The sequence below is a fragment of the Alternaria rosae genome (genome assembly GCF_020736505.1).
Source record: "Alternaria rosae strain MPI-PUGE-AT-0040 chromosome Unknown BKA58scaffold_5, whole genome shotgun sequence".
Classification (NCBI taxonomy): domain Eukaryota; kingdom Fungi; phylum Ascomycota; class Dothideomycetes; order Pleosporales; family Pleosporaceae; genus Alternaria; species Alternaria rosae.
This window is the reverse complement of record NW_025763574.1, coordinates 1,212,571-1,235,943: the sequence shown is the minus strand read 5'-3', so window position 1 is coordinate 1,235,943 and position 23,373 is coordinate 1,212,571. Positions and strand designations below refer to the sequence as shown.

Sequence of the window (23,373 nt, the reverse complement as noted above, 5' to 3'; positions counted from 1 at the left end):
CTAATGGTGAGTGGAATGGCTCCTCCCCAGCTATGGATTCTTGTATAGACCGCTGATCAATACCGCTACATCATAAGACGCTCAACCAATACCAGGCATCAGCCCGAACTCTCCTTGACCGGCACGTCATTTTATCTGCATCCATCCAATGACTCTGCATAGGGTCTGTTGCCCATATACAACATGCCATACGGCCCGATGGTTGTTGAATGAGACATACATACCAGTTTCCCGGGTAGAGCTGAGGGAAATTGCCGCTTTGTCGGACATGAGGCCGGTCGATTCTGTGGCATCATACGATCATCCTCAACAAGTACGTACACCGAGAGACCAGCCAGGCATCCGGGGGCATCGCAAGGGCACGATGATCAAGGCTTCAACGGGTCTGTTTCAGGCAGCTTCACATAAGATTGAGTTTCCGAAACTTTATGATCGTGTGAGCGCTGGCTCCAGTATCGGAAGCCAGAGATACTACAACCACGTGTCTTTTACAAATACCAAGGTAACGTATTGTCCTGCCTTCCGTGCAAGTTGATGCTAGAATCTCTATAGCTTAGAACTTGTGTTGTAGAATGCAAGACCTACGTCTGGGTTTTGCGACTATACCAGAGCATAGGCTTCTCGGAGCAAGTTCCTAAGCCGTCGACCCCAGACTCTGATCATACATATCGAAGAGGGAATTATATCACCTTTTTGGTCTTTGCAAAGCAGAATCGTGCCCTCGAGCACTCTAATGGTGCATCTTCAAGCCAGTGAGAATGTGATTTACACCAGGTAACTCTAGCGCTCAAAGTCGCGATACTGATTCGATGATTGATGCCATGGCCGATTTGACGAAGGAACATATCAACCAGCTGATATCAGCGGAGGTATATCGGGCAGAGGATCCAGGATTTTAGGTTCGTTTCGTTCGGTTTCCTCAAGCTGCATCCAACGCATAAACGCGCTTCAAACTTCCTTCACAACCGCGCCGCACGGCTCGCTCGATGCGACAACCATGATTTCAAGCCACGACCTTGGCTGATCGGATAATCAACATCGGTAAGTGACGTATTTGTCATTGTATGAGAGGAATCATACCTGAGATGGTAGGAATGAGTGGTTGACAGTGACAATCGGGAGACGGTGTGAACAGAATACCCCAACGATTGGCAATACAGATAGCAAGCTGTTAGAGAGAGACACGGGAATGGACGGTGACAAAAGCTACTTTGCCGCTGGCGATAGGCACAAGCCATCTTCTTGAACTTGCACGCTTCCTCCAATCAGCTTGCTCGGCGTTTCCGGCTCCACCACGTCCCATACGGGTTGGCAATGGCTCCCTCAAGGGTTCAACTCACAAGTCCTTCTTTACGAGTACGGCACAGTACCAATCACAATCAACGTGTAAAATTCACCATCCTTGTGCAAAAGCGAGCAATGCGTTATTGTCTACAAAGTCATGACCATCATTGGGCAGACTACGTCTCGGCAACGCTTCCACACGCTAGAGTGGTAGCTAGGATACTCTATAAGCGCGTGGACTACCGCAAATGGTTTTTGCGACACCTTGATGGGAGTTGCAGAAGGGTGAGTGAATGCGAGGAATGCAAGTATGCTCCAGACGCACTGCCTCATTGTATGGGGGCCAAAACCGACAGTGACATGTTGACAGTCGTAGGCAACTATGCAATTCTACGGAACTTGATCGGTGTGGGAAGATTCAGTAAGCCACGGCGCACACGAAGGGTGGTAGAGATGGGAGTAAGATCATCCAGTTGGCAAAGATCGGTGCATCATCCTACGTAGTAGCCCACCGTTCGTTCGGCATGCTACAGCATGACTCCACCGCCTTCTTCAGCATCGAAGAACTCGTCTTCCTCGTCTTCCTCGTCCTCCTCGGCTGCCTCCGTTGGTACAACAGCTACACCCCCGTCTTCCTCGTCCTCTTCATCTTCCTCTGCTACCTTCGCTGGTACAGAATCAGCAGCCCCGCCTTCAAGCAGCGCAATAACCTTCCAGGCAGCGATAGTCTCAGTTTGCAACCTCTTGATTCCCTCGACCACACCTCCCACATCCTTCCCACCAATCCTTACTTGAACCCTATACCCCTTCTCTGGGCTACTCGCTCCTTTGCCAGAATCACCTTGATCACTCGTGACGCGAACGTACTTGATACCCTTATCCGCCGCAAGGGTGTTGATCCGCTCTTTCGGGTGCCAGCAGTCCACACCATCCTTCAGAATACGCTCGAGACATGGCAAGATACCCAGACGACGGACAAACTCTTCGCACACAGGGATGGAGCCATGAGAATCGATGTAGAGGGCGCCAATTACGCTCTCGACTATATCAGAGAGGAATTTGGGCGGGTCAGTAAGCGAAAGCGCATGCCACGGGAAGCGGTTGTCGTGCGCTAGAGCTGTAGCGATTGTGTGACGCGCCTCGGCATGTTGCTTCAAGGCGGCAGTTCGCCCAGCGATGAGTTCTGGGCTCGACGATCGAAGGAACTGCCATAGCGCTCTATGATGCACCTCTGGTTGGAAAGTTGACTTGTTGGTCAACTCTTCCGCTACCGTAGTCTCGAACATGCAGTAAGTCAAGAACGCCGCGTTTACCATTGCTGTTCGGACGCCATGCATCTTCCAATGCGGCAGTCTCGACTCGTGAGCGTAGAGCCTCTTCGAGATGATGTAGTCGAGCACTGCGTCTCCCAGGAACTCAAAACGCTCGTACGAGCAATGCACGTTTGGGCCACGGAACGTAGAGTGTGTGAGAGATTCTAGTAGAATGTCCTTCTTGTTAAACGTATGACCAAGTAGCTTTTCGACCAGAGCCAAGTTTGTTACTGTTCCTTGAGACGGAGCTGCGTTGAAGAGTATTTCGTTCGCCTCCGGGATAGGCGTCCATTTCTCGAGTGGTAGGAGAGCTTGCATGCATGCGAAAGCTTTGGGAAAGCTACCGACCAGATATGAGGCGCCAATGAGCGACTCAATCACATCGGCGATGAGTTTTGACGACTTCTCTTGTTTGATAGGAGGCGCGCTGTCAGCGAGTGTATCACTGATGTATCGCGGCTTCCACTTTGCGCCAGTGAAGTTCTTGTAGAAGATGAACTTATCCAGGCCTGCGGCCAGTGTGGCCCGCGCCAGGTAGCCGTTACTAACAAGCTTGCCTTTCTTCCCAGTGAGAATGCCCTCTGGCATGATGAGATTCGTAGCCATTAAGTGAAGTGAAGCGACAAACTTCAAGATACAGTCCCCCAAAAATTCCATCCTCTGGTAATTGTCGCGCTTGTCGACCGCGGACGAGGTAAGTGCGGTAACGATGACTGGAATGTCCGATACCTCGAATTCAGCCGGTTGGAGGATCGTCGTCCGAAGTGTATCTGCAATCATGTATACCTCAAGCTTATGCAGAATCGAGGGCAACAACAAGGCCAGGATGGCGTATCTGGTCGGAAGGCTTTCAACAAGACATGATGAAGCTAGTAGACTCTCCACTCTGGTATACGCTTCATTCTTGTTCGCGTTCTCGAATACCGCATGTAAAAAGTCTCGACGTTTTGGCAAACGCACAGCTTGTATGAGAGTCTCCTCAACGCCTGACAAGTCTGGAGAATCTGGAAGCTCAATAGACATAGGCATGAACTTGCGAAGGTCTCCTTGCAGGGATGTCAGACCCCACTTCGACGTGTCCAGATTTCCTTGGGCCAAGATTTTGGATGCTGGCCGCTGGCCTTCGGTTGTCGCATTCCACTTGTATAGCTCGTTCTCTGTCATCATGTATCCCGATGAGTCGCATGGAGCAAGTAGACAGAGAAAGTCGTCGACCCCTTTGATGATGTGTGCTCCGAAGACCGAGTGCAAGATCTTCCACGTGATAGAGCGCAACAGATTAATGTCGATATTAATTAAAGACGTACCGTAAAGAGCGGAGGTCGTAACCGTGTACTGCTTCGATTCGTTCCAATGTAGCAGTATATCAGAGATCTCGTGCATGGGAGCTGGAGTCAGTAGTATTACGCGCATCGGCTCCTCCCCTGAGGCCCGCACTTCGAGCAGGGTGCGGTACCATAAGTCAGGTTCGCATTGATGATGTTGGGCGATCACGGTCCAGGGATCAAGAGTTTGAGACACCGGTACGAGGGACGGGCGATCGTCGGGAATCTGGTATTGGGCTGCCTCGTCGTCTCCCTCTTCTTGGATGGGAAGGAGATTCTCGTTTACCAATCCGTGCAGATAAAGAGCCTTGTATGCCTCGAAGGCGGCGTCTTTTTGAGCCATTCTCTCTGTGCTCCACGACTGCAGACTTTTAGCTTTCCTGACAGTAGGGTCGACAGAAATTGGTAGCGTGATGTTAGCAGTGATCCGCCCCAGGGTGTTGGTAAAGTCAATTTCAGGTCGTGCGTCGACGTAGGCGCTACCCCCTAAACGCGCGCAGAAGTGGTAAAGATGTTGAGCCGCGTTGTCCAGAGTCAACAATGCACTAGTTTCTCAAGTAAGTGAAGGCCGATTAGGCGAGGTACCAAAGCAAACGCTGCTAGGAAAGGCTTCTCACTCACCCGGTACTTGGGATACTGAAGTAGCGCTCACCCACTTCATCCTTTTGTTCTGCCTCCTGAGCCACTTGAATTTGACGTTTATCGTCTTCATACGCTCTCCTCATCTCAGCTTCAAGCGCTTGCCACGATGTTAAAGACCGTGCTTCGCCAGTATCTGGTACGAGGATGAAGTAACGCGACTCCTGTCGCCTTGCCCTTCCGCGTCGTTGAACAAAGCTTTTCAAGTTCTTGGGTCTTTCAAAGCATACCACAAGATGACAACTTGATACGTCGACACCTTCCTCAAGAACAGTCGTAGCCAAAACGAGGTTAATAATACCCGCGCGGAAGTCGTCGAGTGTGCTTTGCTGGTTGGCTGGTTCTGCCAGGGCGCATACATTCGTCTTACGCTTGCTTGTCTGCGACGTACCAACGTATGTACCTACTCGCAAGATATCCTTGGTTCGCGGATGGCATGCTAAGATCTCAGCGATCGATGCTACCCAGACTCGCTGCTCAATGAAAACAAGGCCGGTGAATCCTGGAGTACCATTGGCTTCTGCGACTAGAGTGTCAATAAGTTTATCAACTTTGTGAGACATCTTTTCGATGATGGTAGTAGGTAAGGGTGCAGGGTGTTGTAGGGGAAGGCCTTGGAATATGCTTAGGAGATGTTGCCGCTCGTTGGTGGTCAGATCCAGTAGCTGCTGATCTGAACCGCGAGTCGCCTTTTCGAACTTGACAATGCACTGATGTACGTAGTACTCCATTGCTGAGATTCCGAGCTCATCTGCCATGGCTTCAGCCTTAGACACCAACTGTTTCAATTGGTCGAGGCAATAAGTCTTATTGCTATTCCACAGCTTGTTCAGTTGGCGAGAGACATCGAAGCCGTTTTTTTGTTGGTCCAATAATGCGACCACGTACGGATCTTTTGCAAGATCATAAGTGCGTAATGCATGCTGCAACGCAAGAAGTAGATGAGAATGCTGTTGCCCTGGGGCGTTTACCGCGTAGTTGACATGAAGTAACTCCGGTCTATGAACATGCCGTATGAGTTCAGACCTATGAAGCTTTGGTGTCCTTACGGTGGCGTGCAGGTTCCGCTCTATCTCCCTACAGATATCAGCATAGTACAGGTGTCCAAAAAAAAAAAGCCAAACTCACTGGAGGCCTTGCTCACTGGCTGCTGCTTTCATAACAGGACTCGCACTCAAGCCAAGAACTTTAGGGAGTAATTTGCTACCATTATCCAATTGAGGCATATAGAAATTGGACATAATTAGATTTGCTGGGTGCTTCAATGTACAGTGATGCGCTAAAGAATGTTAGCGGGGCTCGCTCCTATCAACGCAACAGGCTGACCTTCGTCAAAAATTAACAAAGCCAGCTTTGCCAGTTTGACAAATCCGTGCGTGAGTGCGTCAAGTAGTACCCTGAAAACGTATCAGCGGGCGCGTGTGGCTTCTCTTGCACCCAGGCTGTGGACTTACTGGTGTGTCGAAATTACGATGCGGATGTGATCCAAAACGCTGTCCCACTGCGCCTGAGTGGTCCAGAGATCAACGTCATCTCTTCCGCAGAGCAATTGGTATCCGAGTCCAGGTAAATGAGACCGGAAGACCTCATATTGCTGCTCGCATAGTGTAACAGTGGGTGCTAGAAACCAGACGATCTAAAAAGTGTCCCGAATTCGGTGAGATGAAGTCTAGTGTGGGGACTTAGCGGCAGGTATCCGTACCTTGTCGGGCTCGCACGTCTCCAACTCCACCCGTGTCCGCTCGATGGCTCTGCGGACTTGTTAGTGATATTCTCTCATGGCGAGACATTTGTACCTACATTTGCGTCTTTCCCGAGCCCGTGTCCATGACCACGATGACGTTATCTTTCATGCTCTCTTCTACCATCTCAGCCTGGTAGCCCCGCAGTTGGAATGCCTCGCTGGGCTCAGCAGGAGGGGCTTCAGCATCGTTACCATCTCGCATTGGCGAGTCCATTTGTAAATTCGGATAATGCGACGCAAGTAAAGAAGTGTTGAAAGTTGTAAACTTGGTGTTGTGTCCCAGGCTCAAAGGCGGCAGGGTGCTAGCATAGCCGTGTTCTGACTGCGGACAACTGAAATGCAGAACCACTCGCGTACTTCTACTTGCTCTCCTTGTTGCACAAACAACCCATTTGGGTTTGCCGCATCACTGTCTAGTAACCAATAGGATCAAGTATTAGGCATCTCAAGACATCATTTTCGTAAACGCTACATAAGTCGCTTCATGCCTTTAGCACCAAGTCCACCTGTACCGACTCAGAGCAGAGTGGTGCTGCGTCATAAACTTCTATCTCTACAAGTTTGTGAGGTAGTCCTCAACCTCGGACGGGCTCAGCTTCCTGAACCGTGGTCCGACGGCACCTTCGACGCCCTCAGTGCCAAGGAGCCTCTCCTCTGGTGGTCCGACAATGCCGATCTCAACGGTCTCGCCGTTCATCTCTCCTTCTATGGTCTCCTTGAGGGTAAGAAGGGCGATGTGGATGGCGTCTTCGAGCTCGAGACCGTCGGTGTACCGCTTCTCCAAGAAGGTCTTGGCGCTTGTCGCGCTCTTTCCTATGGCTGTCGCCTTCCAAGGGAAATAACTGCCGCTGGGGTCGACCTGGTAGAGACTGGGTCCGCCCTTGAGGATTCCACCAGTCTTTCCGCTGACCTTCTTCTTCTCTTCGCTCGTCTGCTCTTCGCTCTTGCCTTCGGCCTCAGGCTCAATACCGTCATCCCATCCAGCAATCAGCAGGCTGACACCGTACGGCCTGACACCACCAGACTGTGTAGCCTCCTGCATCACTCGCGCCACATCCTGTACTAATATCCTTGTAGGTGGGTATTCGTTGTAGACGCGCTTGTAGCCGGTATGTGAGACCTTGCGGGCTTTGTCGACGAGAACACGGTAGTCAGGGCCCATGCCCGAGTAGACCATACCGATGTTGGGTGTTATGAGACTGATCTTCGACGACGATTGCGAATCGATGAGCGGCGATGACGATTTCTTCTCGGTAGCGAGGACAATGCCGTTGGTGGCTGCGAGCTCTAGTCAGCGCTGTTGGAGGCCAGTGAACGACATAACGTACCCTTGATTCCTAGTGAGGTAACACCCTGGTTGACGGCGTTCAGGGCATACTCTGTCCAGGTGTTAGATGCGGCCTACTACAAGAAGGCGGGACTCGTCATATCCCGGAGCCGCGTACCGATTTGTACCAGCTTTCCGCTACATGAATGTTAGCAAACATGTCGTGCGTAATCGATAGCGCAATGTTTACCTGGGGGAGAAAGTGGTGAGGGAGAAGGAGTATCTGTCCGCCATGTCGGTTGCTTGACAGAATCTAGAGGCGGTATACAGGAAGGGGCGTAGTCGGCGGCAGGAAGACGTTCAGTGGGGTTGATGGACGACGCGGGTACTGGAGGCGATCTGCTAGAGCTCCAGGCTACCCAGAGCTTCGTCGCCGAAAGCGCCAAGACCGGCGCTCGGCGTAACCACACCTCCGGTTTCTTCGAGGAAGCTGCAACCCCGAATTCTTTGAGCTTCCAGAACCGTTCCTCTAAATCACCACCACGTTTCCAACATCCTGCCACTGTGTCCCTAGTGTCATACCGCCAAAGGAGGCGGTGTCGGAACATGATCCGCACTACCGAGACACTTAAGTTGGCGAATGTCTTCCCCGCGGCTTCCTGATTGATCACTTCGTCATCTCATGCCCACCCATGCTATATTACTGGTAAGAGCTACATTAACCTCCACCTTGTATCTTTACAGTTTTGCATCCCGCCATGTCTTCTTCGTCTGGATACCAGGCTATGCCAGGCTGGTACTGGCCTGATGACGCGCCGAAGACAGAACCCGCCCACGCGACATCCTCCTCCACAGGTTCCACATCGCAACCGCCACCTTCAGCCACCTCCAATACTAGCGATAACTCTTCATCGCAGTCGCGCAGCTCAACACGTACCCACTGGCCGCCCAGACAATGCAGGATCTGCCTCGAGACAGTTCAGCCGACATTCAATGTTCCCTCGCAAAGCCTTCCTGGCTTCTTACAGTCGTCCAGCGTTGTGTACGAAGATGAAAGTGGCCGTTTGATCCGCCCATGTATGTGTAAGGGATCATCCAAGTATGTCCATGAAGCTTGTTTGCAAGCTTGGAGGCATGCAGACCCCAGCTATGGGCGTAAGAACTACTGGCTGTGTCCCACTTGTGGCTTCAAGTACCGACTTGCGCGTCTAGGAGTTGGGCGCTTTATAGGCAGTGTTGGTATGTTTACTGTTTTCCGCATCAATAGAAACTCGCTAACGTCAACTACAGCTGCTCAGGTTGGTTTGACTGCCATTATATTGATATCCATCGTGTTTGTCCTCGGCTTCGTTGCAGATCCCATCATCAACCTGTATCTGGATCCATGGAGCTTTTTATCACCCTTCTCCGCGTCGGAACCTGACTACGCTTATTACTACGAAGACGAGTCGTCCACCTGGTACGAGCATTTCGCGAAAGGCTTTGCTAGCATGGGTGTACTTGGCTTCTTGAAAGTATTGATCGCCAGCCCGCTATCTTACTTCAGGATCGGAGGCGGTCGGGGTCGAACAACTGGTCGAGACAGATATGAGCAGGTCAGCTGGATCATCATTCTCATCGGTGTTGGCACGTTTCTAGCGGTACGTAGAGAGCAACTTCCGTTCGTATACCAAAGCTGACAACAATCAGGCAGTCTACAAAGGAGTCCGTGTATGGAGTCGTCGAACGCTTGAGAGAGCTGGCGAGCGCGTCATGGATGTCCAAGGTGACAATGACGATGATGACGAATAGCTACGATTGCAATGCATGCAGTCGCTTCACCGTTTCTCTCCACTGAATGATGGGTTTCACGCTTCCCAACGTCCGCACTTTCTTAAATTGCCACAAGTTATTCCTCAATACTGTGTCGATTAGTCTACGTGCGAAGATCAAACCAGCCCACGACCTCCATATCGACATTGCGCGTTTTGTGCTCGTCGGCTTTGTGGAACGTGGAGCTACCTGCCATTGGCACTCATTTCGTCTACCTCGCCTGCTCCTGGAGCATCCTTCTGTGGCTTGAACGAGAACAGGCCTTTGGCACATCTTATGAAGACTTGTAATGAATTAATTTTTGTGAATCACAAACGAAACCGCGCGACCGCTTCATCACTTGCTAGGGACGCTACCACCCATGAATCCCAAATAACGCCATGGGGTATGTACCTCAGCTAAGATGTGCTGCGAAGCCTGCCTGTCTATGATGGCACTGCTCTGCGATACCATACGCCCAAACCAATCTAAACCAAACCAATCCGATCCAACCGTAAACAAACGAGAAAACGTACAATACAATATATAGGCCCAGGGTATCAATGTAGAATATTAAAAGCCACCTCTTCTCTTTCTCTTTCTCTTTCTCTTTCTCTTTCTTTCACCTAGTGATCGCCCGAACCGGGCTTACCACCCTTCATAAAGACACGCTTGGTTGCACCAACCTTGCCTAAATCACCAAATTCTGTCTTCTTTCCTCCTCCTACAGCACTGCCAGGGCGACTGTCGCTTCTGCTGTCAGTGCGCTCGAAAGTTGGATGGCTTGAAGTGATGACGTTGCTGCTCACAGTGCGAGCCTGCTTCATCATGCCCTCAATCCATTCCAGCTTCTCGCCACTGAGATCTAATTTCTTGGCCGACGGGCCCGCCATTCCGACTTCCCTGCCCTGCCAAGAACTGCGAGACGAAGTTGTTGAAGGTATAGTCGGGTCTTCAGTAGTGGCGCCTGGTGTTCCGGGAATAAAGCTCGGCATCGGCGGCGGTGCTTCGTCGCTAGTAAAAGCTAGACCGGATGACTTGACGGGTGTGGTGGATGGGCTGGCCAAGGGGAAGCCGACGCTGATGCGTCTCTCCATCTTACTCGCCCTGCTGTCTGGCCTCGTCGGCGAACTATCGGGGTTCTTCACCTCCAGACCCAATACTTCAAATTTGCCTTCGCTTGCTGTCCTGCGGCCGTGGTGCTCGGCGTACTGGCGCAGGTACTCGCCTAGGTCAGACCAACCACCGCCGACACGCACCATGACACGCTCGCCATTCTCGCCAACGCGGCGAATGAACAGCTTGATGGGCTGTTCCTTGCCAGGTTGCGTGAGATGGTACAGTTTGATGTCATTGTCGCCTCTTGCTGCTGCAGCTGACCTCCGTCCTGCTGCAGGGTTGTTCAGTTCGAACTCACTCTTTGCAGGGGATAGGGTGAGCTCAGGAGACTTGAGGCCGCTGACTGAGCGAGCTGCGCGTAGATATCCACGACTACTCTTCGCGAGAAGACCACGAGCGGACTTGACTTCGGGTGCATCGGGACCTGGGCCAGACCGAAGCCTGATGTGGGCGGGGATGGTCGTCAAAATGTCAGAGATCTTTCGCTCAAGTTCTTCAGCGCTGTTATTAGCTTTCTGAGCAAAGTGTGTCGGTGGCCATGGAGCGCTTGATGTATCATCGGCGGTGGTAGTAGTCTTGGCTGGTCGACGCTTCGCCATGGCTGCATTCAGTTCAGGACGCGGCGCTCTCATAGAACGGTTAGTGGCGTTTCGGACTGAAGGAGACTCTTCGACGGTACTAGGCGGGCTTGAATCAGGGGAGATGTCTGTGGAGAGCGAGTCCAGGCTGCCCCTCCATGATCGCGGCGTCTGAGGAGGCTCCATGACGGGGCTGTCCTGTCCATCATTCTTTGTGATAGTAGGATTGCCGAAAAGCGCCAGAGGTTTGGGCCTGCCTTGTAAAGATGCTTTGGATGATTGGTCGACGTCAGCCTCCGGAAGGACAGCGACTTCTTCGGGACCTTCATCGAGTTCGTACTGTACAACTGTGTCGCCTTCTTCGAAGTCCGAGTCCTCGTCAACAGATGCCGGTCCTGGTTCGAAGCTCATCTTCTCTGAATGTGTAGTTGCAACAGGATGTAAAGCAGTAGGGGACTTCGATGGTGACGCAAAACCTTGTGCCAGCTCATGTTCTGTAACATCCGTCTCCCCCGAGACTTGCCGTGCGTTGCTGGAGCCAATGGAGGTATGAAGTGTTGAGTTGCTGTTACTTGATGCGTTCATGGCATAATCTCCAGAGAAGATTCCACGCTGGGGCGCACTGAAGTAGTCGTCCTGCATGGCGTTGTGGCGGCTATTTTGCGAAGCAAGCTTGGGTGGTGGTGAATGGAGCGTAGATGCGACAGAGTCGATCCGAGCATTGAGAGCATCCAGTCTGGAGGTAGTAGCGGACTGCACAGCTGTGGGGGGTGCGACAATGGACACGTCACTACCAGGATTGACTGATGAGGATGCAGTTGTCATCACTCTCTGGCCACCCGTATTCGCAGTCGTACTTGTATCGAGCTTTGGTTGTAGCGTAGGTTCAGGGGCGCCCTTCTCGATAATGTTAAAACCTTCCGCCCGTCTCCGAACTTCGAGATCGATTACTCTCCTTCTTGATTCGTGTTTCCAGCGCCCATAGTCGGCCTCTGTCGTTTCAAAGATGTCTATCCAGTGCTCGGGTAGACTGTCTTCCTGTCCTTCGAGTGTATCGAGCATCTTGTCTAGTTGCCTCCCCAAGTCGCTGACCTTCTGGTGAAGCACAAGCGATATGGTATCCACTGCCTTTTTCCACTGCTCAAATGCAGCATCGGAAGTGTCCGATGGCGCCTCGATGGCATCCCAGCCTAGCCGCATAGCTTCTTGCGCAGTGTCGAGTTCGCCGGTGTAACGGGGGGCTTCGCGGAGGATGGAAACGCGAGCGGTCCATGTGCTTAGGCGGGCTTTGAGCTGGGCGTGGTGTGGTAGAGCGGATAGGAGGGTTTGGGTGATGAGAAAGGAGAAGTCGTCCATGACCTTGTAGTGCTGGCGGTTCGCCTCGTAGCCAGCAGACGATGGTCTCGACCTGCCTGCCGGATGCATGTCTAGCACGTGCTCCTTCAGCTCTTCGACGTCGAGCTTCAGCATCTCGTCGGCGATGTCGTCTAGCCGCGCCTCGTGTTGCTCCACCTCGACTGACAGCATCGAACCCCAGTATTCTAATGGCGGCATGACATTGGCCATGTCGGAATCGGCGACGTGCTCCCTGATACGCAGCTCGATGCTTCGCCTCCTCTGTTCGCGGACCTGGGCGCTGGGCTTTTCGAAGCTGCCCGACCATCCCCATTGCTCAATCTCGGCGCACCATATCTTCAGCCGCTGCGCCGCCTTTGCGACGCGCGATCCCAAGTCTCTCTCGGCAGCGGTGAGGGTCTCGATGCAGGAAAATATTTTGTATTCGTCGCGTGTTGTGTCGAACGGCATGGGCTTTTGTGTGAAGGCGCGGAGAGTTGTCTCGGGCGACAGGTCGCGGAGGCGGCTTTCTTCCGAGCTGCCATACGTCCTGCCTCGTCTGCCTGCGGGCGACATGGCTGGTGATGGGACGCGACGGGGTGTGAGGGGCGGGATCATGCGCATAGGCGATTGAAAAACGTCCATGATGGCGGTTGGCAAGAGTTGAAAGAGCGACTGGCGACTTTCACGACAAGGAAGCTACAAAGGAGACGAGTCTCAGACAGAGGAAGGCGCGACTGGCTGTGTCGCTGACAATGCGACGGTCAGTAAATCGTGTCCTTTGTCTCCCTCCTGTTGCCGTCGTGTTTGCGCTGCCGGCAGCCCAATGTTTATTGACTGACGCAGTCTTCGCCGAACATCTTGCGCCGTGCACTCTTGCATTGGTTCACCCGCCTTTCGATATGACTAAGCCCAAAAGCGTGCTAGCCGTAGATCACTTTCGGACTCGAGTCCTACGCCCTCACAACCATTGCGCGTTATCGCATCAAGACGGTACCTTGATGGACTGCGAATCTATATAAGTGAGAAGCTCCGCTCGTCTTTCCTGAGCTCTAGCTCTACGCTCTAGCCCTGTGTCTTCTCAACTGCCAAGTGCATCGCGGAACAAGGACGCCTCTCCGCACTCCCCCGCATTCAACTTCAACCGGCCATCCTCTGCTCTGTGCCGTCTACGCAGAAGCACGTTATACTTTCCACTACCGTTACTTTTCTTCGGACGGCTTTCGGGCCAGCCACTGGCGACGTGCACGGAACGGCAGCGTCGGTATGCGCGGTTTTCCGATCTGCTATCTGACCGTCAGATTTTGACCGCAGAAGATACGTGCATCGAAGCGGCATCTCCTCCTCATTTCAGAAGCTACCCCACCACGTATATCGTCATTGCTCTCTGCCAAGCACCTTAACGCTCCGCCCCGCGTCCATATCTCTTTGACCTTCCGGAGTGCGTTAGCCAGTTGCCTGTATACCTCGCGGTTACGCAGTGCCTGCGTCCAGCTACAGCTACCCGCATGTCGGGATACGATGACACGAAAGAGCAGGGGACTCGCCAGGTTCACCTGCTCTCAGTAAAAGCAGCTATCCTCGGAATGGAAACCTTGACGTTATCGTACCGAACGCCGACGGAACTGCCTGCGAGTACTTAAAGTACCATGCGACCTACCGTTGTGTGATACCCTTCTGCCTCTGTGAAGTGTGCATTTGTCAGTCAATATGAGAACGGCACTTCTAGCGCTCGCTGCCATTGGCGCTCAAGCCTGCCAGCGTGAACGTGCATTCTTCCATCACCCACACAAGCATGTCAAGCGGCAATCCGTTTTCCCTCCAGCCTTGACACCCAATGAAGAGATATTGCTAAACTCGTTTGATTCCGTCTCGATATCGGAATGGTCTTACTACTACAGTATGGCTCTCAAGCTCGACGCAGACTTTATGCTCACAAAATGCAGCTCATGGCCAGCATTTGGCTGGTCAGAACGAGTCAATGGGTATTTGAAGCTTTTCCCGGACCGATATGACATGGTAACTGATCCTTGACGTAGCACAGTGGACTGCTGACAAATGGTCTCAATATGGCTTCACGTCAAGGCTTGACGAATACTGTATGAAACTGTTGAAATTCGTCGCGGCGGGCACTAACGAGATGCAGATGTCTTCCTCAACTATCCCGTATCGAACTCGCTACAGCTTACCTATTCCAACGGTAGCACTTACACCCCTACCTTGATGGAAGATGTACTAGAAGAGGACCCAACCACCAGCTATCCCAACAGTGTCCCCGTCTTCCATGGCTACAGCTTCACAGGAAACGCATCTGCAGAATACGTTTACGTCGGAAGAGGCCAGCAAGTCGATTTTGACAGACTCGAAGCTCTTGGTGTCGAGCTTGAGGGCAAGATCGCTCTAGCAAAGTACGGTGGACCATTCCGTGGATTGAAAGTCAAGAATGCACAAGATCATGGCATGATCGGTGCTGTGATCTTCACCGACCCTGGTGATGATGGCAACATGACTGAAGGTAAGCTCATTTGACCTCTTCCCAGACCTGCCTATTAACGGTTTCCAGCGAAGGGAGTGGCTCCATACCCCTATGGCGGAGCGAGGAACCCTTCAACCGTTCAACGTGGATCTGTCCAGTTCTTGTCTACCTATCCCGGGGACCCGACTACTCCAGGTTACGTCTCCAAGCCAGACTCCCCACGCGCAGATCGCACCGATATCACCCCGCAGATTCCATCACTGCCTATTTCTTGGATTGAGGCTCAACCACTTCTCCAAGCCCTCAACGGATTTGGAACCAACGGTACCGAGGTTAACAGGACGCGTTGGGTTGGTGCTATTCCCGGTGTAGACTACTTCACTGGTGAGGGATCCGGCGCATCGCTTTCGATGAGCAATGTCATGAACGACACCTACGGTACCATCTGGAATGCAGTTGGCATCATCAATGGCACGAACGAAGACGAAGTTGTCATCGTGGGCAACCACCGTGACGCTTGGATCGTCGGCGGTGCTGCTGACCCTAATTCTGGATCCGCTGTCCTCATCGAGCTTGCCAAGGCATTCGGTGCTCTTGCTGAGACAGGCTGGAAGCCAATGCGCACAATCGTTCTCTGCAGCTGGGACGCTGAGGAGTATGGTCTTGTTGGAAGGTAAGACTACAGCTTAATGATAATGAATCAGGATACTGATAACCTATAGTACCGAGTGGATGGAGGAGTACATCCCTTGGCTGAAGAACGCCGCAGTGTCCTACCTCAACATCGACGTCGCTGTCAGTGGACCAATCCCAGATGTTTCCGCAACCCCAGACCTACACGCCATCGCCACCAGCCTCATGAAGAAGGTCGTGTACCCCTACCGCAACGACACCGGTCTCACCATGTACGACGTCTGGTCGCACGAGAGCGGGGAAGTTGGTGTACTAGGTAGCGGCAGTGATTACACTGCTTTCCTCCACCGTGGTATTGCGTCCATTGACATGGGTGCTGGAGGTGGTCCAAACGATCCCGTCTACCCGTACCACAGCAACTACGACTCCTACCACTGGATGGCTACGTTCGGCGACCCTGGGTTCGTCACTCACAAGGCGATGGGCCAGTTCCTCACCCTCCTCTTGTACCACATGGTATCCGACCCCGTCCTGCCCCTCGAGCCAGCAGATTACGTCTCAGAGCTCAACACTTACCTTGAAGCTCTCGAGACGGAAATCAGCAGCAGCAACTTTACTGTTGACCTCACAAACCTTACAGCCGCTATCACTCAATTCGAAATCTCTGCCCAGGAGTTTGTCGACTTGAGGGATCAAGCTGTTGCTGCGAATGACACGGAGCTTATTACTGTGCAGAACCACAAGGCACGGGATTTCTCTCGCGGATTCACTTCGCAGGGTGGATTGCCCACTAGAGAGTTCTACCAGCATACTATTTTCGCTCCTGGACGTGATACAGGGTATGCGCCTGTGACGTTCCCGGGTATCACGGAAAGTATTACGTTTGATCAGGATGCGGAGTTGGCGCAGGAGTGGGTGCAGAAGACTAGTGATGCGATTTTGGTCGCCGCTAGCATCTTGAAGACCTAAAGGTCAGCCTATACGCAACATTGCGACGACTGGCTTGGTGGTAGTGGAGGGTGGAGGAGATACCCTAGTGAAGACCTTGGCAAGGGAGAGATAAGTCGTCAGTAGTAGAAAGAATAATGATAATGTATGCTGCAGACTCCAGATCTCACTTCTACCTTCCCTTTCATTTCACAACAGCAAGCAAGAACCCATCATAAGACTTCTCTCCCACCGTCTGCAACACCACTTCATCCAACCTTTCATCTCTCCCCACATTCTCCACCACCCTCTTCGCTCCCGCAACCCTCGGATCATCCGTCTCCTCCGCCAACTGCCCCTTCCTCACCACATTATCTACAATCACACACGCCCCCGCCTCACACATACCCAGCGCTATATCTACATAGTTCCAATTATTCTCCTTATCCGCGTCGATGAAAACGAAGTCGAATTTCGGCCTCTTGCTTTCTTTGACTTGCTGTGCAAGAGTGGGGAGGACGTCCATACCAGGCCCTAGTATAACTTCCACTTTGTCTTCCAAACCCGCATTTTGGATATTCGATCGTGCGACATCGGCGTGGTGGCTGTCGACTTCGACGCTTGTTACGCTAACGTTGGGGCTGGATGTTGCGAGCCAGATGGTGCTGTATCCGCCCAATGTGCCTACTTCGAGAATGTTTGTGGAGCGCGCGAGGCGTGCGGTAAGCTGGAGGTATTTGCCTTGGGAGGGCGAGACGGCGATGTCAGGGAGGCCGGCTTTCTGGGAGGCGTCGAGGGCATGTTGGAGAGCGGATGGGGAGGGCGTTGTGCGGGTGGAGTGGTGGAGGTGGCCGAAAGAGTAGGTGTCGACGGCTGTCCAGCGGGGGTCTTTTTCGTGGGATTGGCCTGGCCGCGGCATGGTGATGATGCTGTTGGGGCTTCAGGTATGGAACTTAGTTGCTGGTTAGTTACACGCTCTGAATGCGCTAATTAACGCGTCTTTATAGACAGATCATGTCGGTTCAGTCGGGCATGCCAGGTTTCACTCGTAGCTCATAATGCATCTGCCTGAAGAGCATTGAACAGTCATTGGATGGCATTGAGGAGGGGGGGTGGATGAGCATTCAGCCAGCTCGCGGAAGCTTACCATAAAGCAATCTGATAAGCATAACTCCGAGCTTCGATCTCCGATACCGCCGAGCATACGCAATCAGCACACGAGGCGAGGATGCGAACCAAGCAACATCAACAGAGGGAAAGTAACGATTGTATCATTCAATACGCCTTCGCCATCTCACCTATACACTCATTGATCGCCTTCCGAATAGCCATCTGCTTCACAGCCTGCAGGTCCTTTAACCTCGCGTGTGAAGCCTGATGCGCGAGCCGCCGCGCTTCTGGGGGCAAAGGTGGAAGTCCTTTGTTCACGTCTAGCGATGTGACCCGGGTTACGTGTTTCAATGGGCTAGGCCTGTACGGCCGGTGAAAACCGTATGGCATGATGTCGGTGGAATGAGTGCTGACAGGCCTTGGTCTGCTGAAGCTAGAGCCGTGACTTCCTCTTTGGGATTTGGTGGTGTCGCTGGGTACGGTTTGGCTTGCGCGATGGCTGCTGAAGGCTCTCATGGCGTTGAAGATGTGAGATGAGGTGAAAAGCTCCGGTTGGACGTTTGGCGTGTCGGCTTGTTCTCGGAATGCAGGATGGCAATCGGTGGTAGGTATCTGGCTTGCGCTGGAAGCTCGCAACTTGGCGTTGGAGAGTTTGACTTGCAACTTCCGGTCGACTTTCTCCTTCAGGGTGTCGTTCATTGTGGGGGCTGTTGTTCTGCTGATTCGCTTCCAGAGGCCAACCGAAGATTCCTTAGGACCCGATGAGTCTGGCTTTGTGCCCCCGTGGAGGCTATCGAATTTCCTCTTTGGCCTCAGCCAAGATAACATGGTAGGTCTCATATTGGTCGCCAGGATACCGATTTCTGCTTTCGAAAAGTCGACCGAGTCCACTGATGAATCGGATGAGAAGCATGATCGGGATACCTCTTGATCTTCGCTGGAACACCGATCATAAAACTGGTCTGAATCTCCGAAATGCTCACGCTGGGGGGAATGCTCTGTCGCTCCATCGATGCTCACAGTCTTCGAAGGATTCTGTAGTTGAGTTGGCGCGTGGTGGCAGACGTCTATGCCGTTGGACTTAAGAACTCCCGCTCCGCATCTTAGCTCACTGGACTGGTCTTTGTCGTTTCCAACGCCGCTCGTTGTTGATGTATGCCCGTTTTTTGCAAGAGTCGACACATCCCATTCAACGATTTCCGATTGACGTACAGAAATCCGCCATGTACTGTTGCGCGTGTTCGATTCCCCGACAGCTGTAACCTCTTCTTGCGCGGGATCATTTTCTGGGAGATTGCTATCATTGGGCACATATCGCGATACAAGCTCTGCAATGTCGTCGAAGCTCAAATTCTTATTGCGGAGCAGGTAGGAGAACCTGAGCCAGTCCAAGTCGCTTGTGGAGCCGATGGTGACCACCCTTGGCGTGCGTGGAGCATCCAGATGAAGGTCTCGGAGGTATTCTCTTTGCTCTCCTGGCTCCCTGCTGGTGCACTTCTCGCTCTTAGACTTCGGCGTGGTGTTCTGGTGGACCTCAAAAGCACTATCCTTTCGTCGACGACCTCGGCTACAGGTTTCGCAATTCGCCCAGCAACCAATGTCATCGTCCTCGCCACCTCCTCGAAGGGGCCACATGTCACCGAAAGTGTGGGCAAACGACGAAGGCGAAGATGCCGGCGAGTCCACCTTGCGACGACCATCAAGGAATCTCACCACTTTGATAGAATCATCGTCGTTACCGATAATTTCATTCATGAGTGGCCATTGTTCCTCCTCTTCTCCTCCGCAACAACTGACGCGGTCCAATTGCTTCATTGCAGCTTCGAACCCTGATCTGGCCTCACTGAGCAATCCTCGGTCAGGACGCATCGTCTCCCCTTGGTAGACCGCTACCGATCTGATTCTTTCTCCTTTTCCGCTCTCTTGCATGTTGCGATGCTCTTCACGTAACCTCATTGCGCATGGTCGGCACCGTACCAGCTTGTACTCTGGCCAGTCTTTCTTCTGACCCTCGACCTGGTTTGGATCTATGACTGTATGTGAGACTCTTTTCTGGTTCGCTGGTTTTGAGACTTGGACGAACTCGTCAGGATGACCGCAGATATATGCACGGCGAAAAACGTATGGATATGCTGGGGGTGCGGCTTCAGTCCGCACTGCTACTACTAGTTGGTTCTTATCAGCCATGACTCCTCGTAGATAGCGGGGGTCTTACGGCGGTACTACTCGGGAAATAACAAGAACCAGGAATGAGACATACAGTTGGATGTTGGTGTTGCAGTTTGTTGGCCACACGGTCACTGTGTTCGGAGCCGATACAACACGATTGTGCCACCTCAAGGATGACGACGCACCGCGCAACGCCGAGACATAGCATTCAAGTTGAAGAGCGGCTTTTCCAGAGGCTTGAAGTAGCGGCAACGTGAGTCGTCTTTATGAGGCGTCGACATTACGCCACACACCTCGTTCCGTCGATTTAGCGTCGTCAATGAGCGTCGTGACTAGGGCTATGTAAGGGTTGAAAGGCTTTTCATTCAAAATTATTGAACCCGCCATGGCAAAGTTCATTATTACGCTGTAACAGGTAACGCCGTATCGCCATGCCCATCTTTGTGCCGCATCTATGACCATCCGTCCCCGGATCTCGCATGTGCAAATGATGCCTTCCCAAAACAATAACGCCGCGCTTGCTAAATAAACAGAAAATTACAAGAAGATCTAGAACCGTACCGCTTTCAACAACCGCCTACGCACCATAGTTTTGTCCCGTACTCACGGCTGCATATCCAGCTGGCGCGTGAGCCATATATCCCTGGGGGGCCGCAGGATCGTGGCTTGACATTGGCGGGCTCGCAATCGGCGGACTAGCAAGCGGCTCCATAGCGTAGCTTTGATGCGGCGAGTTGTATTCTGTGCTTTGTGCCGTGAGAGGCACCATGTCTTCGGGTCGCGTGCTCCACCGTGCCGTTTTGCGCATCTCTTCCAACCCCGCGTCGTGCGGCACATGCTCGTGTGCCGCACCCGTCTCGTGCACGGATCCATGATGACTATGTCCGTGTCCGTGGTGTCCGGGCTCTTCGTACTCTAACGCATATGGTTTCCCGCTCTTTTGGAGTTTCCAGTTGCAGTAGATTGAGCTTAGCTTGTCGCTGACAAGGATGAGGAAGAGGAATACTACACAGATTGGTAGGAGCGCAGGTGATTCGATCACAGCGTGTAATCGCTCGGTGTCGGCCATCAGAGCCAACATTGCGCCCCCAACGCCGAGGGTAAGACTGCGGGATATGATAGATGTGAAGTCGAAGAGGTCGGCCTTGTGGCGGCGTATCAACAAAAGAAATATGATCAGACAGACGAGAAGGAGGCAGAACGACGACCAGAAGTAGAGATAGACGAGCTCGAATCCTTTGAGACCGACTTCGAGGGGACTGTAGTCCTTTAGTTTGTCGACTGGGATCTTCATGCCGAGACCGGTATATAGGCCGTTGTTGAGAAGGTGGGATACGTTCTTGAGTGCTCCGGGCCACTCGTCATCGTCTTCGCCCATGTTGTACTGTGCGGTGTTTTGCTGCGAGCAGATGTTTGTAGCGTTACCGACACTCCAGATGGCCGACTGAGCTTGGTTGTAAAAGCTCCTAGTCTCATACTTGCTGTCGAGCTCGAAATACTCCAGGAGGTACTGAAGCTTGTCTTGAAGTTTTTGGCCATCAAGATGATCCGTTTGACAGTATTGTAGGATGGACGTGGTGACTTTTCTGGTGTTTTTGGCAACGTAGCGGGCCAAAGCAACTTGCTGTGAGCCTTCTACGACACCAACAATAGCAAGTTGGAAGGGGAAGTGTAGCAGCGACCATATCTGCTGACGAATAGTTCCGTAGTGACCGTGGGGAAAGTTGTCGAAGTACCTGAGTTTTGTTAGCTCATATTTATCATGTCTTCCATACCTGCATATACTCACAGAGCCCAAATCAGCACCAGAACCACAATGATGCACATGATCAAGAAGCATCCCTCGACTTCCAATCCATGCTTCCCCATCATCCTGCTCACTGTCTTTGTGACACCAATTGCACCCTCACCAATGACAATGATCGTCAATAAGCTCATGCGCTCCATCAAATGGGTCTTTTTGAAGCTCATCATACGCCAGAAGCACGATATAGCAACGACTGCGACGGCTTCAAGCACCATGACGACGTACCAAACAAGGTAGACTAGGCGTCTACTGTGGTCGCCCTCGACCTTGAAGGCGGGTGTCATACCAGCGAATGCGCCCATGCCGATTGCATAGACGACGAACATGAGGATGATCGGAAGATAGATCTTGGTGTACTTCGCTCTCCAAGTGAAGAAGAGCACGACAAGATATTGGATGGCGAGGAGACCACGGCTTATGACCAGGGTGTAGCATAGGATACGGAAGTTCTACATGACTTAGTATACATTTTCCTCAATATGGGTATCAAACTTACAGTGTTGTTCCCTTGACCCTTTGCGCTCGCTGGGTTGAACTGGCTTCCGACCAGCGCCAGACCGACAAAGACGATGAATTGGATCGTCTTACACACGCGCTCATAGAGCGAGTCCCGCGCAAATCGAACATCATGTAGTGTGATCTGGAACCAACACGACCACAATATGCCAAAGAAACCGATGTATGCCAGTAGGTAGTCGATATCGGTAATGGAGTGGTAGGCCGTAAAAGTCGCAAGATTAGCAACGAAGAACAAATCAAAGAAAAGTTCCACGCTATTCGCTTCGTGCCGTTGAGAGAAGACGAGGTGTTCGTGATCGGCACCAACTAGCGGGGATTCGATAAACGGTGTTGTTTTGTGCAGCCGTCTAAGATGCTTTTCCGCGTCAACATCGCGTTTGTGGCCGTGAAAAGTCCAGCCCATAATGGCAATTTCCCACGAAGTCGACGAGAAACAACCACAACTCAACTTCAACGGTCGGGAAAGGAGCAGAGAGGTTAAATCAGAGACAGGCGGACAAGACTACCAAGACAAATTCGAGCTGTTTTCGGCCCTGCAGAGATTCTTATGCAAATCTCAATTCGCATACTACACGCGACACGAGATAGCCCCGCAAGCTATGGCGCATGTTCTATCTTAGGGCTGGAGGCCCAGGCCGACAAGTACGGTTCCGCCTTGAGTCCGCTAGCAACGGTACCAATAGCACCGCATAGCGGCGCATTACACGGTGTCGCTGGCGGAGCACGCATGGGGAGTTAGGTCGTGCTAAACCAGAGGAAGCTTTCACCACCAAGCCTGCGCGGGTTGGGCTCAGCAGCAAGCCAGCGCAACAATGCTGACAGCGCTATCGTGAGTCGGAAGCGCACAGATGCTGGAGTACTGGTCGTAGCGTACGTCGGTCCAATCATTAGCTCCACGTGAGGCTTGGCGCGCTGGTGGGTCGAATTAGACGGTGTGGAAGATAGGGGAGTCAGCTCAGCCCTGAGACCCGTAGACGGGCCGCTAGCGGAGTAAGCGTCAAGCGTCGAGTTTGTGGCGGAGGTGCCTCGCCAGCTAGCCTCATCGTAAGACGAAGTCATTGCTGCAGCAAGTGAAACACATCTTTCTTGGTGTGAATTGGTAGAGGTGCTGCAGTAAAACTCTCACGCAGCTCATCACCCGTCCGCAGGCGGTCAGCTCAGCGTTCTACGTTGCCTCTACAGCGCCCTTTCACATCCACAACCTCTTTCCGGCAACCATCAAACATCACCAAGCCGGCGTTGCGCAAACATCACTTCCTTCTCACTCCCTGTCTTACATGTCCCCTCATTCTCAGATGCTCGCAACCCAGAGCCATGCGTGACACCCGGTAACCCCG

The 23,373-nt window shown here is 52.4% G+C and overlaps 8 protein-coding genes across 8 annotated transcripts; 2 read left to right on the top strand and 6 right to left on the bottom strand.

Moving 5' to 3' along the window:
- Positions 1–1,799: 1,799 nt before the first annotated feature.
- BKA58DRAFT_174516 (uncharacterized protein) lies at positions 1,800–6,727 on the bottom strand. Its single transcript, XM_046165251.1, has 7 exons — positions 6,362–6,727; positions 6,264–6,312; positions 6,016–6,197; positions 5,888–5,958; positions 5,690–5,840; positions 4,544–5,638; positions 1,800–4,467 (listed from the first exon to the last, which is right to left on the bottom strand). Exons 1-7 carry the CDS (start codon positions 6,517–6,519, stop codon positions 1,812–1,814), a joined length of 4,362 nt encoding a protein of 1,453 aa, XP_046025185.1. The 5' UTR covers positions 6,520–6,727; the 3' UTR covers positions 1,800–1,811.
- Positions 6,728–6,858: 131 nt separating this feature from the next.
- BKA58DRAFT_315283 (nucleophile aminohydrolase) lies at positions 6,859–7,866 on the bottom strand (the record flags this gene model as incomplete). The annotated part of the gene is made up of 4 exons (XM_046167515.1): positions 6,859–7,583; positions 7,634–7,684; positions 7,751–7,770; positions 7,823–7,866. The coding sequence occupies 4 exons, from the start codon at positions 7,864–7,866 to the stop codon at positions 6,859–6,861; spliced, it is 840 nt and encodes a 279-aa protein (XP_046025184.1).
- Positions 7,867–8,330: 464 nt separating this feature from the next.
- BKA58DRAFT_314674 (RING finger domain-containing protein) lies at positions 8,331–9,363 on the top strand (the record flags this gene model as incomplete). The annotated part of the gene is made up of 3 exons (XM_046167486.1): positions 8,331–8,811; positions 8,863–9,212; positions 9,262–9,363. The coding sequence occupies 3 exons, from the start codon at positions 8,331–8,333 to the stop codon at positions 9,361–9,363; spliced, it is 933 nt and encodes a 310-aa protein (XP_046025183.1).
- Positions 9,364–9,989: 626 nt separating this feature from the next.
- BKA58DRAFT_411504 (uncharacterized protein) lies at positions 9,990–13,040 on the bottom strand (the record flags this gene model as incomplete). Its single annotated transcript, XM_046172295.1, has 4 exons — positions 9,990–10,750; positions 10,781–11,578; positions 11,633–11,821; positions 11,978–13,040. 4 exons carry the CDS (start codon positions 13,038–13,040, stop codon positions 9,990–9,992), a joined length of 2,811 nt encoding a protein of 936 aa, XP_046025182.1.
- Positions 13,041–13,919: 879 nt separating this feature from the next.
- Positions 13,920–16,555, top strand: BKA58DRAFT_174362 (glutamate carboxypeptidase 2). The gene is made up of 6 exons (XM_046165249.1): positions 13,920–14,295; positions 14,342–14,380; positions 14,435–14,494; positions 14,542–14,910; positions 14,959–15,544; positions 15,594–16,555. Exons 1-6 carry the CDS (start codon positions 14,106–14,108, stop codon positions 16,471–16,473), a joined length of 2,124 nt encoding a protein of 707 aa, XP_046025181.1. The 5' UTR covers positions 13,920–14,105; the 3' UTR covers positions 16,474–16,555.
- BKA58DRAFT_174385 (O-methyltransferase-like protein family 3) lies at positions 16,415–17,552 on the bottom strand. The gene has a single exon (XM_046165250.1). The coding sequence runs from the start codon at positions 17,348–17,350 to the stop codon at positions 16,637–16,639; it is 714 nt and encodes a 237-aa protein (XP_046025180.1). The 5' UTR covers positions 17,351–17,552; the 3' UTR covers positions 16,415–16,636.
- Positions 17,553–17,694: 142 nt separating this feature from the next.
- Positions 17,695–19,735, bottom strand: BKA58DRAFT_384841 (uncharacterized protein). The gene has a single exon (XM_046170314.1). The coding sequence runs from the start codon at positions 19,726–19,728 to the stop codon at positions 17,707–17,709; it is 2,022 nt and encodes a 673-aa protein (XP_046025179.1). The 5' UTR covers positions 19,729–19,735; the 3' UTR covers positions 17,695–17,706.
- A 320-nt stretch (positions 19,736–20,055) lies between these two features.
- On the bottom strand, positions 20,056–22,853 carry BKA58DRAFT_338881 (bacterial low temperature requirement A protein-domain-containing protein). The gene is made up of 3 exons (XM_046168303.1): positions 22,014–22,853; positions 21,500–21,966; positions 20,056–21,446 (listed from the first exon to the last, which is right to left on the bottom strand). Exons 1-3 carry the CDS (start codon positions 22,437–22,439, stop codon positions 20,288–20,290), a joined length of 2,052 nt encoding a protein of 683 aa, XP_046025178.1. The 5' UTR covers positions 22,440–22,853; the 3' UTR covers positions 20,056–20,287.
- Positions 22,854–23,373: the final 520 nt, after the last annotated feature.